Source organism: Chanos chanos, chromosome 6, assembly GCF_902362185.1.
Source record: "Chanos chanos chromosome 6, fChaCha1.1, whole genome shotgun sequence".
Lineage (NCBI taxonomy): Eukaryota > Metazoa > Chordata > Actinopteri > Gonorynchiformes > Chanidae > Chanos > Chanos chanos.
Window position 1 is genome coordinate 31764272 of NC_044500.1, and position 16952 is coordinate 31781223.

The 16952-nt window shown below is 40.3% G+C and overlaps 2 protein-coding genes across 2 annotated transcripts; both read left to right on the forward strand.

Moving 5' to 3' along the window:
• Positions 1-5184: 5184 nt before the first annotated feature.
• On the forward strand, positions 5185-7493 carry manf (mesencephalic astrocyte-derived neurotrophic factor). Its single transcript, XM_030776294.1, has 4 exons — positions 5185-5393; positions 6267-6394; positions 6505-6646; positions 7030-7493. Exons 1-4 carry the CDS (start codon positions 5306-5308, stop codon positions 7212-7214), a joined length of 543 nt encoding a protein of 180 aa, XP_030632154.1. The 5' UTR covers positions 5185-5305; the 3' UTR covers positions 7215-7493.
• A 1345-nt stretch (positions 7494-8838) lies between these two features.
• rbm15b (RNA binding motif protein 15B) lies at positions 8839-11338 on the forward strand. The gene is given in 2 exon segments (XM_030777886.1): positions 8839-10746; positions 10748-11338. Coding segments are annotated over 2 exon segments (2499 nt in total).
• The last annotated feature ends 5614 nt before the right edge of the window (positions 11339-16952 follow it).

Here is a 16952-nt window from a genome sequence, read left to right on the forward strand (position 1 = left end):
AGGAGCAGAGTGTAGAGATTCAGACAGGGCCCAGTGGCTTTGAGAGGGACAGGAGTTTGGGAGATAGTTGTAGGGCCCAGATGCAGTGATTGGTCAGAAATGCTCTTCTGTGGTTTTCTATGGGCCAAGAGAGCTGTTCTTGGCTTTTAAATGCTACTGAGATGTACCTTATTCTGTTAAAGTCAACAATGCAAGTGGACTCCCTTCCCTTATACATAGAGGTGAGAGAGAGACAATAATTGGCGCTTAAACGATAATGCAGCCAAACCATAAAAACACACACAATGATTCTGACTTGTTGGTCTCACTGAGGCTACTGGTGGGCAATACTGATTGATAACTTATATCTTTTACATGGGGAGAGGGCCTGTGCTCGTTAGACCTTGCCATTGTTTACTTAGTCCTTACACTCTTGAACAAGAGTGTTGAATGTCATTTTATAACACATCTAAGATTCACAGATCCCGCAGTGGCATAGAGCTTTGATATTTAATACTCAAGTGGTATTTTAGTGATAAAAAGCAAATATGGTGGATGGTGGCCTCTGCAAATGAGAGAAATGACACTTCACTTCAGTTCTGGAGGAGCAGCACTTTAGCACTTAGTTCAGGATCACCAAAAAGCTTTTTTAAGGCACACTTATATTTTTAAATGGAATCAAGATGTAAAGTGTTTGGGTTGTGAAGTGGTTTAACCTTTTCTTCTCTTTCTTTTTTTTTTTTGGAAAATCTCACTAATTCATTGGCACATTATTTTCATTTAATATATACACAACTATCTCAAACCCATTAATGTTTCTGGAAAAACTCTTGTTTGTCCCCTTTATAGTGCATTCAACCATCAGACAATTATCAGAAATATGCTATATGAAGTAATAGTGAGGTTGATGGCAGCGATACTTCAAAAGAAGCTGAATTGTTTGGTCAGTTCAAGAAATATGCAGCTATAGAACATGAGCATATAGAAAACTTCATTTGGATTATGCTTGCCTCATGTCTCTGACAAGTCCCCTCTGAAAAGAGGTAACACATTGACATGACAAAGAGAAATCAAAGCCTATCTGTAAAGCTTCCTTTTATTTAATTGATTTAAGAGCAATGGAAGTAAATCATCCAGGGACCTGATGTGGTATTATCTAGTCATGCTAATAACAGAACAGTCAATGGACTGCAAAAACAAAGCCATTTCACAGATGTATCCTTGCAGTAAAGCTGCTTTTTATTTTGGCACGTTCCTTTGGATGTTATTTTCCATTGAGTCGGCCCTTTTCATAGAAAAAAAAATATATATATTTTTACATATAAGTTAGAGAACTCCACAACTTTATCTAATATAGCTATATATTAAAACATACAAAATAAAAAGAAAAAAATCTATATGAAGTATGAATCCCTATATTGTAGACATGGTAGGGGTGGGTTGGGGTTACAACTCTCCTTGTGTAAAGTTATGCAAGAAAGGGTACTTTGAGACCCTCACAGCTGCTTGTTGATGTGCACTTGTGGGCATATGAGGTGTAAACTGAAGATCAGCACTGGATATGTTCAAATGTTCATTATTTTGAGAAGAAACTGGACTTGTGTGTGATGTTATTTCATCATGATGGTTGGTATTATTTCATAATTTTTTAGTTTGTTTGTTTGTTCGTTTTTGTATAATAAGATTTGCATGGGTTTTTTTCTTGTTTTGGCAGAAATAATGACTGTATAGCCACCACTGAGTATCATGGTGAACACATCTGTGAAGACATATTCATCAACGTTGTTAACTTGTGTTGATCAGATAACCTGTATCTGTAATCTGTTCACTTGAACTACTCATCCTGCTTTTGGTAGTTATGGAACTCAGCTCTGCTCTACTTTATATTGATCGATTGATCAGCATTGAAATACTAATTATACATTTTACCACCTCTTACATTTCAACCCCTTTGCTTAGTTGCTTTATGCTAGTTTGACAGTGTTTAAAATAGACCAAGAAGGATGATTATAGCTTGTAAGGATATCATTTCACTATTTATTTGATCACAACATGATGTAAATATGATTTTTTTCTGTTCTTGTCATCTGTTCTGTCCTTTAAGTACAGTAATTTTCTAGGATTTTTGGGCATGAATACTAAAATGTTGATATTTATTCAAGTTTGTACAAAATGAGGGCATTAACTACAACACACTGAGTCTTCGTTTGTAACAATACATTTTCATTTGTCTTCAAATACATGTTGATAATTGTTAATACATGACTGATATTTTTTTCTTTTTTCCATTCCTTTCTATCATTTCTTTGTCCCTTTGTCATTATTAATGCAGTGAAAATGTAGATGCAAAGGTTATGAGCTTTGGTACATGGTATTTAGTTAGAGGACTTATTTTGGATTTAGCTGAACACAAGGCAGATTTTGATATGTGATAGTAAATACGATAGAAAGTATATAATATAATAGAATATAAAACATACTTAACCCTTGCTATACTTGAAAGATGTCAAAGCATTGGGGTCATTTTAAAGTCTCTGTTTGGTTTGTTTTGTTGTGTCAAGACTATTCTTTGTGGTGCAAATTCCAGGTGAGGAAAATGTTTTACTTTAAATGCATTCATAGGGCTGATGACCTGTCCAAAAGTGCACACTTTTAAAGCAAAAACTTAAAAAAAAAAAAAAAAACATTTCAGGGTGAGATCATCCACTGACCAGAGCCACTGAGAGCAACCTTATCACCCTCATTTGTTTGCCTGAGACTTCAAAGACCTGGATCACCTGAATCTCCATCTATCCTTGGCAATTCTAATTGAAAGACCAAAAATCAGAACTATTATTGTACAGGAATGATATAAAGAATACCAGATAAGATCTTGCATGATTCAAGTAAATGTAGTGGTCTTCAGACATGTAGTCATCAATTAACAAACTTTAAAAGATGTGACTACTACATTAAATATAATACTCATTCTTTCAAAACGTGTGCTTTTCTCTATTTACTGGCCTATATCTACTTGAAATATTACATGTTTCCCAAACCCCTGTTTTGTAACTGCATTATACATTTCTCAACTTTTGGAAATGTCATGTAACTTTCCGCATAAAGCAAGCATTTCCAAGGGGTTATTGCAAGTCTATGCAAAGAAACCATGACGTGGTCCAAACTAAGATTCATATTGGTAGGCCAGGCATCTCACATTGTTCATTTTCCAATATACCTTTTGACCTGTCAGTATCTGATGAATGCATAAAGATGTTTCATACTATACTTTTATGGATTCCTACTTCAAATCCAGGCAGACAGTATTATCATAATAACAGATTGCCTCAACAAAGTTAAGATATAGATTAATCGGCAAGAGGAATAACAGAATGCATATTCAGACTCTACACATCTAGCATTTTTAGAGGCCAGAGACAGTAGCTATTTTTTTTTTTTTAATTTAGTTTTTTGGGTTTTTTGGGGGGGGGTGTCGACAGGAGGCCAGATTTTGTCCATTTCTCCATTCTGCCCTTGAGCCACACACATTGTGAATGAGAAGTTATGGTTAAGTCTCATGAGCACACAGAGATTGAAACCAGAGATTGAGACTAGTCTCCACAGAGACAGATACGTTTCTGAATACATACATTTGCAAACATATTAGTTACAATTAATCTTTGTCTCAGAATTAACTGAACAGAGACCTCTTACATGGGTAGAGAGTACTTGGCATCTTGGATCAGATGTGTATTTCATGTGTGGATAATGGTGGGTTCTTGCAGGAAATTTCAGGGAGATAACAGGGGATGAAGGAGGTGGAAGATGGGAAGTGATTGGGGAAAAATGAAACATTTCTGTTGTCTTTGTAAATATGGAAAACTGCAGCAAACTGGATATTTAAAAATAGACTTTTAAACACATCAAACCATTTCAGTTCTTACACTATCAATTTCCTGCTTTACTTTGTATATAATCCTTCCAAAAGCTGTGTATTTATAAGGTTAAGAAGGGCAAATCATGTATAGATTATGATTAATTGTCTGCCTTGTACTTTATGATGTAAATGTGTTTTTAAACCTAAAAAGCAAACAGAAAAATGTGATTCTTTCAATTGCCTAATCACTTGTTACTTTGTGTATTTTGCATCAAAGATAAATCTGGAGCTCAACTTACATTTTACCATTAAGAGATAAGAAACCTTTGTACAAGTATTCGATGTTTAATTTCTTTGTATATATTGTGCTAGCATGAAAAAAAAAACTGTGATGTGGATTTTAGATGTAAATACACATTTTTCCTACGCACTTAACTGCTGTGATGTGTAATTCATTAATAATGCTTAACATTAAAGATAATGTTTTATTGACTCAAGTTTTCCTTGTTGCTTTGGGCTTTGTGATTACTTTCATTGTGTGATCAAACATATTATATTGTTTCTCACCCAGAGTAACTGCCCGAAGACACTGATTTTTCAGTATTATAGTAAACAACTGTCATCTCAAGAAAAAAAAAAAAAGCATATTAAAAGCAGAATTGCATTTGATCAGTAAGAGTTCACATTTCTATATCTTGTGTTACATAGCCGAAGAGTTTCAGTGCCCCAGAACCAGCATCCCAACCATTTCACATTTCTTTTGCACGTTCATACACTCCTCTCAAGAGGAGTTTGACAAATGGGTGTAAGGCCTTGGGAAAACATTTTGTCTCTATCTATCTATCTATCTATCTATCTATCTATCTATCTATCTATCTATCTATCTATCTATCTATCTATCGCATTTGTCATTAACTCTACACTTACCAAGTCTGACTTTTTAAGTTCTACATCTCGTTAGCAGATGTTATTCGTTTTAAGGAAATGAGAGCACTTGGATGACACATGGGCAGTCAGGTGTCTTCATATTCACCAATAACAAAAACGATTGGTACATTGGTACATACAAACTAATAGTACATATGTTGACTAGCTACCGGCATGCCTGTAATTAACATGTGATTAATATTGAAACGTCCAGAAATTACACAACGTCAGTTCGTGTAGTCATCTACCCAATCGGGAGGCGCCAACTGGACTCTGTCCCTGGATTGAATAGTTAAGATCCTATCAGCTGACAGTGCGTGGAGTGTGGCAGCGAGAAAACCAATTGTTTTGTGAAGAGTGGAAAGGCAACCAATTGGATATCTACATGGGCGGGCTCACCAAATAGGAAGCCGTGTTGAATCGGTACATTACGTTCTGACGAACCGGTATCTGAACTCTTTGGAATTACTTATAGATGAGTCGTGGTCCGGTACATCTTATCTTATTGTATTTAAGTAGCTAGCTGTATTTATTGCGCACAAAATGTTATGCTTTAGTGGTCTTTCTGTCGCCCTTGCCCTTGCTTTGCTGCCCAGTACCATCAACGCTTTGAAAGATGGAGAGTGTGAAGGTAAGCTGATGTGTAACATGATGCTAGTTCACAAGCTAACCTTATTGTGTTAATTAAGATAAGTAGTTATGTGACGGGTTGTAGTGAAACTGAAATTGAGGACATCTTATGATTAGATGTTGACGACACGTTTTGATTCAGTGGTCAATTGGGGAAAAACTAGTGACGGGATGTGGGGGGAAATAGGTAGTCCAAGTAGGTAGCATTAGTAGCAACTGATGTGTGTTCGCAACTTTACATTAGGAGTACAGTCTTTGCCCGGCCGGTGGCTTCCGGAAGTGACTGGTCTGAACTGTTCTGTAATCAGATAGCTCTTAAAACCTGAAAACTGGAATCTATTGAACGTGTCATGTGTTTGCTAATATTTACGTCCGTCTAATGATTTTGTCTGACATTTCTTTGTGCCAGGCAGTTTGAGTAACCGTGTTCTCATTCTTGCGAAAAGACTCTTGAAAGTCGCTTGCAGTGGTCTTTTCTGCTTGGTGATTTTTGGCTAGTATAGAACTTACTTAGTGCAGACGTTTGCTGTTCATTGTGTTATGTAATCTACGACTTTCGTAGAGCAATAAACACGTCATGTAAACAATAACATTAGCAAGACCCCGAATTCAGCTACTCCTGTCAGAACACCCCAGTGTAACATGCAAGTTTACATTCTGTCTGTGCAACCTTTCAATATATAGGTGTAAGTTGTCAGACAATGTCTTGAAGTAGAGAATCTAGTTCAGTTCCCTTGATTATTTTGCAAGTGGGATAAAATATTTTCAAACACTGTATCTTCAGAGTCACGGAGAGCCAAAGAATGACCTATTTTAAAGAGAGCAAAACATCTATTGATCATAAGTTAACAAAGTTTCTGTTCTGTCATTGCAGTATGTGTTGGTTTCCTTGGGCGGTTTTATCAGTCACTGAAAGATAATGATGCACAGTTCACCAATGAAGCCATTGAAAAGGCCTTAATAAAAGCTTGCAAAGATGCCAAGGGAAAGGAAAACAGACTGGTAAGACCTAGTCTTCCTGTCAAAATACTATGAAGTGTATAACAGAATGGCAGAATATGTCTTATTTAATGAACTGCTACTATTTGTCATGTATTTCTGTTTGAATCCAGTGTTATTACATCGGAGCAACAAGCGATGCAGCCACAAAAATCACAAATGAAGTCTCCAAACCCATGAGTTACCATGTGCCAGTGGAGAAGATTTGTGAAAAACTGAAGAAAAAGGACAGCCAGATCTGTGAACTGAAATATGGTATGTTAACAAATGTTTGTTTGAGGTCTGTGAATATTTACGGTGTACGCTGTGGGTGAATGCATTTCTTGTCAAAGTAACATGACACTGGAGACGTTTTCTAAAATCTTACATAGCGCTGACACACTGTCTGTCTTCAAACTAACATAGCCACCCAAAAACTGAATTATCTCAGTGTTCAATTGGCACAGACTCAGATGCTGTACATGTTTGGTCTCTATGGGACAAAAATACCACACGTGTTATAATACGCCATACCCTTCATTTCAAATGTAAGAGACTAACTTGTGGAATAATGTGCACAAATGCAAACATCAATTTAAACGGCACTAATTTGAATTTATTTCTGCTACCCTAAGAGAACTGTGTATTTGTCGTCCTAGATAAACAAGTGGACCTGAGTACAGTGGACTTGAAGAAACTAAAGGTTAAGGACCTGAAGAAAATTCTGGAAGAATGGGGAGAATCATGTAAAGGCTGCGTGGAGAAGTCCGATTTCATCCGCAAAATAAATGAACTTATGCCCAAGTATGCACCAAATGCAGCCAAAGCACGGACAGAACTGTAATCTCTCATGTGGAATATGGGACCAAGGGAGGGGCCAAAGGCATCGTGGGTGGATAATTTGCGCTGTGCAGCCAATGAACCACCTGATAGTCTGACAAGGTTTTTGTTTTGTTTTGTTTTTTTGTTTTGTTTTGCAAAGGGATAGAATTTTTTATTTCATTCTAATATTATATAAATTAGAAAAAGGAGGAAGGTTCTATCACAAATTGTGATACTCAAGTGAAAAGTCTTTGCTGTAAAAACCTGATGTTTATTACGGTTGTACCATACTTTTTCATTAAAACAAGAAAACTGAAAATTTGGCTCAGTGTTCCTTGCCCTTTTTCCCTGAATATGTTTTCAACATCTGCTGTTTATTTACATTTTGTGTCTAATAATTAGATATTGCAAATGTTTTTAAAAGATTTTACTTACATTCATGGGCAAAATTTTACTGACATTTTAAACAAGAATTCTCCATTTTGGCCTGTGTTTGAAATACATCTGATGCATGCTTATTTCATAAATTGGATTCCTATTGTTGTAGTGTTCACTGTGCTTCTCTTAAGACATTCTCTCATTTTGAATGAAATGAGCATTTGTCATTTGCCAAAACTACCTCATATCCTTTGGAGGTACACTAAATTCCTATTTTTTAGAGCAAATAGGGAAGCTTTGGTATGAAATTTATACTTTTGAGCATAGTGACAATGAGGTTGTTTCATCAGTGAGAGGAATGGATTAACCTGAGATGGATTAACACAATTCAGCAGAATAGAGATGTCCCAGTAAATGCTCATATTCACTCAAGACATGAATGGATTTACTGCCTCTAAGGAGTGTCAAGCATTTCAGCTGCCTTGAGATGAAAGGACATTACAATGTCCCCTTCGTTTGCATATTTACACATTTTTCATGCATAAATTGGCAGTAACAAATAAGAGCATCTGTCCAGTTTACTCTCAGTGAAATGCCAGGAATTAAGTATGTCAGCAGGCTAGGTTGTGACAAGCTTTTGTAAAAGGTTAGTGGTCTGATGCTGCTTGCATATAAATGACTAAAAGCACAATTAAAATTATGTTCTTATTGATAAGTAGATGTTTAAGGTAAAATTGTCATGTGGTAACACATGGGCTAAGGATGGGACACAATTTTTGCTGAAATACGTGGGATAGTAAAAATGCATGCTCATAGACATATTTTTCCTAAAATAAAGTAAGCTAAACAGTCCTGTGCATGTAAATATAACCACAAGTACACTGAAACTCATCCACAGACCGCTTTGAACCCTCTAACCACAATTTAGGAACCCTTAAACTAACCACTAAACTCATTTTAAGCGCAAATTGTACTCATGCGTGACGTCATTGACAGCTAAAATACGTCGTTTCAAACTCCTCCCACCGGCCGAGCGCGCACATTCCTTTTGTCCAAGATGGCGGCCTAAACACTAGTCAAGCGATGCTTATGTTTTTAATTGTGTTTTTCTTTATCATTTTCAGTACAGTGCAGCCTTTACGATATAAAGATATTTCCTGCTGTCTTCACGGATAACCTTGATGTGCAACGTTTCCGAAAACCGAGAAATTACCTTCCATTCCGGATTTTCTTTGCAGGCGCACGAGAAAGTTTGAGCATCATTGAAAATGAAAAGACAGGCCGAGCGGGATAATAGTCCTGCAAGAGCTATTGCAAAACGGATCCGGGAGAGAGAACGGGACCGAGAGGTGAACAGGAGAGAGGACGGTCCTCCGCCTCCACTTGCATTACTGCTTGCCGAGAGCCGAAATTATCATAAACACCAAGCGCGGAGCCGGAGCAGAGAACGTGAGAAGCCCCGTCTTAGGGAAGACCGTGGTGCCGCTGCGGACACTCTCCATCACCGGTCACACCACGAACTCGGTCTCATTGGTCGACCACCTCTGCGGGCGACATCGGTACTACCCAAAGGTAAACCAGCAGCCGACCTTCTCAGTAGCAGGGGAACAGGCGGACTAGAATATAAGACTTTACTCATTAGCAACCTGGGCTCGCAGCTATCAGACGAACATGTCGAAGATGGACTGTTTCATGAGTTCAAAAAGTTTGGAGATGTCAGTGTTAAACTCTCTCACACACCGGAGTTGGGACGGGTTGCATATGTGAATTTCAGACACACGGATAACGCAAGGGAAGCCAGGCATGCTAAAGCTAGGTTAGTGTTGTATGACCGCCCCCTCAAAGTTGAGCCTATGTACATGCGACGCCGCAGCTGCACGCCGCCTGATGTTAGCTATGTGCCTCTGCACGGGACTTATCCTTACAGACAGAGATCCCTCTCCCCTGGACCTGGAGGCAGTGCCATCAGGGATGCCCGACCGAGGCATTATGTGGAGGGGATTGGACTGAGCAGAGAACGGGAGCGGGTCTTAGATTATTATAGTGCTTTAGAGGAGAGGGGCCGTTCTTATACCTATCAGCTACCTGAGGAGGACTTAAAACCTGAAGATGATCAGAGAGCCACGAGGAATCTCTTCATTGGCAACCTCGATCACAATGTATCAGAGGCGGAATTAAGACAAGGCTTCGATAAGTATGGAATAATAGAGGAGGTTGTGATTAAACGGCCTGCACGTGGTCAAGGTGGTGCTTATGCTTTTCTCAAATTTCAGAACCTGGATATGGCACACCGAGCCAAAGTGGCCATGCAAGGCCGGGTTATCGGTGGAAACCCAGTGAAGATCGGGTACGGCAAAGCCAATCCCACCACACGACTGTGGGTTGGTGGCCTGGGTCCGAACACGTCACTGGCAGCTTTAGCCCGCGAGTTTGATCGCTTTGGCAGCATTCGGACCATTGACTATGTCAAGGGGGACAACTTCGCCTACATTCATTATGAAAGCCTTGATGCTGCCCAAGCTGCGTGTGCACAGATGCGCGGTTTCCCTCTTGGAGGCCCTAATCGCAGACTTCGTGTGGATTTTGCCAAAGCGGAGGAGACACGCAGCTATCCTCAGCAGTACCAGCCTCCAGTCACACTGCCAGCCCATTATGACTTACTTGGTGACGGTTATGGGCGCCACCGCAGTCTAGAGAGGGAACTTAGGGCGCGGGCTCGCTCACCCTCTCACCCATTGTTTGCAGAGCGGGAACGAGAGCGTGGTCTTTCTGACCGGGACTGGACCAGTCCGCCGAAGAGCCTAGAGCGACGGGTAGAGGCTTTCAGCAGGGAGAGGGCACGCAGCCGGAGCCGGGAGCGTTGGGCTAAAGACAGGGAGTTGGAACGCGGCCTGGGCAAAGTGTGGGAGGAGCGTCGTAAACGCAGAAGCCTCTCAAATGAGCGACCCTTTGATGAGAGGGGTAGGTCAAAGGTTCGAGGTCCAGCTGCTCCATCAACACCAGAAGACAGCCCTGACCGGGCCAGTGGTCGCCTGCCAGACTCTACCTCTGAACCCCAGGACCACACCCCTGACAGCAGCCGCCATTCAGGCGACGAGCAGTCCGCTCAGGACGATTCCACACATCACAAGAAGGACGGCGAGCAAGACCGCAATCACCGCAAGAGCGAGTTAGACCCCTGACTCGCAAACGGATAAAACAAAGTCCGACCCCAAAAAGCCAAGCACTCTGTCCGAGTATGCCCAGACCCTGAATCGCGTTTGGCATGGAGCTTTAGTCCTCAAAAACAGCTGCTTCCCCACCAACATGCACATGCTAGAGGGTGGGCTCAGCTTCTTACAGGCCCTCATGAAAGACAACCAGGCACCAGGAGGAGGAGCCAAGATTACCCAGCTCAAGATCGCTCAGAGACTGCGGTTGGACCAGCCCAAGTTGGATGAGGTGACCCGACGGATCAAGCTGGGTAGCCCTGATGGTTATGCCGTTCTCCTGGCCGTCCAGGGTCCCATAGACAGAGATGCCCCTCCACCCGAGCCTGGCCTCCAGAAGCGCCTTCTCCGGAACCTGGTGACCTACCTCAGGAACAAGCAGGCAGCAGGGGTCATAGGCCTGCCTCTGGGGGGTCCTAAAGAACGGGAGATGGGTGGAATGCTCTACGCCTTTCCACCATGTGAGTTCTCCCAACAGTACCTCCAAACAGCCCTCAGGACTTTAGGTAAACTCGAAGAGGAGCACCTTGTTATTGTGATTGTCAAAGACTCCGTTTGACTCAGCTGTTTTAGTCCATCAGCAGCATCTGTTGTCTCTGAATGGAGACAGGCTGAAATGTTAAACACTCCCAAATCCTCAAACCTCATTAAGTAGAGAGTCTCCATTTCTCCTACATCAGGAAGACGTGGCTGCTGCATTTTATAGCTCAACACCAACAAAAAACTGTGCAGATGTATGGGTTTGAGAGAATTTCACTTGCAAGTTTATGAGATGAAAAATTTGCATTTTTACATGCTTTTCTAAACCCCAAAATGTGTGAGGGAAATGTGTTTTATTCTGTTTTTATCAAAAGCATTCCAATTACTTATTGTACTTCATTTAGAATGTCTTTTTAATATTGCATGCACAAGACAATTTAGCTGGAGTTCTCCACTCCAGTGCTCCACTTTAATGGATGCTGGCTTGACAGGAGTTGCAAAGTGATTGATATTTTGGATTTTTTTGGGGGGAGATATTATGTATCACGGCATCTTTTAAGGGTTCTGTTTTTACAATATCACAGAAATCCACCCACTTCCATTATGTCCATGTCTGTCTTGGGTTACTACCCTCCCATGTTTTAACAAACAAAGCATAGATTTAAGACTGCTAAGTTTGTAAATGTAACAGTTTTGAGAAGGCATTTGTGTCATGACGGGTTACATCTACCTCTGTTATATTTTAATCCATCAGGTATTTGTGTTCTTATAATTTTAAGTATGGAAACAGATTGACCTCTTCTTTTGGTTCAATGCCCAGCTCAGAAACCCTTTTCCATGACAGTGCTTCATGCGTATTTACACCGTGTCTGAATGGTAATATGACCAAATTTGTAACTTATATTGACTTCATGCTGTGCCTCTTTAAGAAATGGTCAATAACACTAATGTTTTGAACTATTTACATGACTACGGTTTAGCATCAGTGCAAAATGTCTTTTTGCCCACTGACTCTTCTCATATTTGACAAACAGGTTCCACGCATTCCAAATTAAACTATGTTTTTTGAACACTGTCAAAACCCTAGCATTATCCATCACTACAAATCATTTTGTTTTTAAAACAGTAGCTAGTTTTTTGTTTTGTTTTGCTTTGTTTGATGTTTTTGTCGTTGCCATGTTAAAGGGCACATTAATCCAAATGCCAACACTAAGGCCATTTGCACAAAAAAGTTTTTCTCTTAATTTACATACAAACTGCAGTGTGACCTCCTCTAAGAAGGAAAAAAAACAAACACCCAAACACACAGTTCTTTATACTACAGCAAAACATTTTGGCATTCTCTGTCTGTATTTCAATTATGTATGCCATATGAAAATGTAAGTAAACCTTTAATGTTCTTGTTTTTAACTCACCTTAGTCCTGTTTTATGTTTCCTAGTGTCTGTTATTTTTGCAATTGTACATCAGTCTCTGTTTATAATGAGTCTGAATACCTCAGCAAATGTGGTTTCATATCCTCAAGCATATATCCTGTCTCCATAGTTACCTATCTGAATCCTGCCTTCAAAAAAATATGTGAAGGTTAAAGTGGTAACCAAGCAACCAGACTCCACAAGTGAGTGCATCAGTCTGGGAAGAAAAAAAAGTTGTGAGATAGTTAATATTGATGCCTGTGTGTGACAGACTGTCTGAACACTAGGTGGCAGTGTGGCAAAGGCTTCAGAGCAAGTCTTGACACACATTTATTAGTTCATCCCTCCTGAGAAGGACTGAATAACCTTCTGAGAAAATATTTGCCAAAATATGGGAAACAGCAGCATCATTAACCGTCTTAATAGAGCACTGGTTCACCACAAACTACCACCACTGCTTGTGTGCCCCTTTGCATAAATGTAGCAAGATTCTGGAACCGTTAGCTGATGCAACACCGTTCTTTCACAAGAAATACCAGCGTTTTGTCTTGTGTTGATGGTATTGGAAAATGCTATTTCAGGTATCACTCCACGCTCTCCTGTAAGAGTTCAATTTGGTTGAGATTTAGTGACTGAGATTGCTTTGCTTTATACTGGGCTGCAGACTAACTTTTTACATTGGTTGTACTGCTGCGCCCTAACTTTTCACCGCGCATTTTAGCGCCGCAATAATACAGTTAAAGCGTTACCTTTTTGGTCAGTTCCCATACACATTTGTATTCTCTTAACACATTATGTAAATGATTGTAAACAGGAATAAAGGTGCGGATATAGATATATATATATATATTTTAATTTATTTAAATCACAGCACAAACAAGAAATCGCAATAACCTCAACTGTTTACATTTAACCCGTTCTTTCTCATATGGATGATCTGGGATTTAACCTTAGTACAAGGTAGCTCTTCTGTGGCTATATTATAAGCAGTGTTAAATTTTATTATCATGCCTAACTCCTCACTGCTTCGGTTTGTCGCTGCCTGGCGCTGAAAAGCTGCAGGGAGGGGGCTGTTCTGCTGGCCACGCACCTGTCACGGCACAGGACGTGTTTCTTGGAAACGTGCTTTTTTAATGTTTCAATTCGGAACGAACGTCGATGCTCCGACAGCAAAAGCACTGTTCCAAGCCATGCTTTGTTCGCACTCTTTGCAATAAATGCAATGCATAATGTTGGCCATTTTATTATATCTGAGCCCCGGAAATTGGACAAGCCATTCTTTGCGAAAGGCATATATTTTGGCCTTTTTGTATGTGGTAGGCTCCGCCTCGGAGTCAGATGAGGCTGTCTCCGCCGAAGATGTTGGGTCAGGATTAGGCATTTTACCGGGGACAGGGGAGACAGGTGGTGGAGCGGTTACCTCCGCCGATGATGTCGGGTATGGGCTTGGCCTTTCAGGGCCGGGTACAGGTGTAACGGGCACCGCAGCACTTTTCTTGCAGAAAAAAAAAACAATCAGTGGCTCTCTTCATTTTGAATTACCGGTATGTTTTCAGGTTGTGATTTCGCTCGAGGAGTACATGGCGCGGTTTCACACCCACATACACACAAGCCTTATCTTTTTTTTTCCCCCATCCGCATTCAGCGAAGAAGAAAATCAGGGTCAGAGCCAATCAGAGGCAAAGTAGGGGCGGGTCTTCGCAGAATGCGGGTGGGGAAAAAACCCCTACAAACACACACAGACAGACAGACCTGCTAAATGTCAGGCGCACCGGTGCGACCAATGAAAATGTTTAGTCGCACTTGACAGATTTTTGGTCGCACTCTGGAGCCACGATATAGTGCACTTTGTTTCCGTGCACATCAAACCATTCAGTACATGCTCCCTGTGGAATGAGACATTGTTATTCTGGAAGAGACTGCTCCCATCCGAATTTGGTGTGTGCCACACATGTAGCCTACTTATTTGCTTATAGAACGGCAGGTGAAGGATGATGCTTGTAACTATATCATTATTTTCCTGGTTATTTGACCCATGGCAATGACCCCCCCCCCCCCCCCCCCCACACACACACACACACACACACACAGACACACACACTTACACTTAAATACAAACATTATCTTCACTTTATCTTGACATTTTCATCTGTTCCTCATAAAAGCATTAGCAAGTTGAGACATCTTAGTCTCTAAAAAGCTCTTGTCAAATGTGCACTACTTTCTCATCTCTCAATGATCTCCCATCATGCTTACACGTGACTTTACATGTGACAGAATGTTCATCTGCTCAATTAACTAAAAAACATCTCTGGGGAAACACCTGTTCTTCATATGCTTTTTATCCCTCCTTTCCTGAAATGTTTCCTTTGTTTTGGCAGTTAGTTCTATGTTACAGCACAGATGTGTCCAAACTATGCATTCTCAAATAAATAAAATTCATATAATGTAAGAAATGTGAACAGGCATACAACAATCTATTTTTCTCTGTTTTCATATAGCACTTAGTATGAAATCTTCTTAACTGGAATTAATACGTAATGACTCAATCAATGTCTGAGCGAGTGAGCTAAGCAGATCAAGCTGAGGTTGTCTGGATTGGAATGTGTTGTCTTTCCTGACAAATTGACAAATCTTCCAAACCTCAGTTGCCAGCTTCACTGGCCAGTCTGTTTTGATTTTGAGTGACACACTGCTTAATTCACTCAGCAGTTTGCTCTTAATAGGGCAGGTAATTCATTGGACACTCACTTAGTTATTTTTAGACTTGTTTGTTTGTTTGTTTTATTTATTTATTTTCAGATATTCATTTCGACCATAATAATATTAGATCACTCTCAGTGCCTTGCCACATAACAGAAATCTGTTTTAGGATAATGACTGAGAGATTACGGGCATTTCTGCAGCAGGTTGAAAGGGGCAGAATTCTAGTATGTCCTAGATATTTAGTTATTACATATTTAAGTTACTTATATTTAAATCATTCCCTTGGCAGCTGTATACACAGCTGTCTCTGAAATTTTCATTGAGCCTGATCTTGAGACTTCATTTCTAATGAACCATTAGGTGGTGAATAGAAAATGAAAATTGAGAAATACGCAAGTGCCATGTATAAATATAGTTAAGCAAATGGTTCACAGGAGATATTGTTTTGTTGTTAAATTTGATGGATCCTTTGATCCTACTCTTGAAAGGTTTCTTTGAGAATGCAGTGTTTGTGCTGTGCTGATCCAGCATCTCCTCTGACCTGTATATGTCTGCTCGACTTAGTGTGCTCCGCTGCACCTGAATACATTAACACCTCATTTCAACGGAATATATATATAAACATTTTTTTTCAGCTGTATCATGAGTGAGAGCTTCTCTCAGATTCAACAAAGAGTCAGGTAAACGTGTGCATATGTCCAGTATTTTTATACATAACATTAAAATATTAAGTAAGGAGAAATGACTGCAGATAAATGCTCATAACGATTCTAAGACAACTTCAGAAAATCAAAGTAACACTTTGAAACAACTCGTTATATTTAGTTCTACGGAATGCTCTCACCTTTAGCTTTCCCATGAATCAGGAAGAACCATTTAAGCTGAATCGACTGAATTTGCAGCCAGTTATAAAGGGTCATAGCTAGACCAGTCAGTTTATTTATCCTGCAAGCTCATGTGAATCCCATGGTATACACCCTTTCATACATAAGCTCATGCAACAGACTGCAATACAATACATTACACTGTATACAGGAACTGGTTGTACAGCATTGGGGGCAATGTTCGTACCATACCATAAATCTCGTTGGCTAATTGTTTTGCTCTTTCCGGCAGCTCTGAACAGTGATGCGGCGGGAGGAGGTCCCTTGGGTGTGGTCTGAGCAAGCGGGTATCTGGGTCTGCACGCTGCAGTTCCTGGTAGCTGTCATCGACCCGGTGCACTCACTGTAAGTCGGCCTGGCTCTTAAAGCACAGGAAATGGAAGGCAAAAGTAATGAAATATTTATGTGGAATCATGAGGGCTCCAATGAAATCCATTAAAGAGGAAAAAAATCAATGGAACATGGCCCTGCTACCCCTCCCCGAAGAACCAGAGATAGAACCAGATCTGGTAATGTGACTGCGCTGTCTCTCTCTTTTGTCCTCCATGTTGGCTCTGGGTAGAGCACAAAGCTGTGGACTAGACATTCAATTAGCACTGGTCAGACTTAAGCAAGTGACCATGGAGTGTTCTGGACCGTTGAAGACCGCTACCAGAGCGCTGCTGTGTACCCTGCAAATTTGAGCAAAT

Excerpts from the sequence above, each read along its gene's own strand:
- manf (XM_030776294.1), top strand. The coding sequence starts at position 5,306 with ATGTTATGCTTTAGTGGTCTTTCTGTCGCCCTTGCCCTTGCTTTGCTG. Across the intron at positions 5,394-6,266 it reads GAAAGATGGAGAGTGTGAAG|TATGTGTTGGTTTCCTTGGG; the intron begins GTAAGCTGATGT and ends CTGTCATTGCAG. Across the intron at positions 6,395-6,504 it reads AGGGAAAGGAAAACAGACTG|TGTTATTACATCGGAGCAAC; the intron begins GTAAGACCTAGT and ends GTTTGAATCCAG.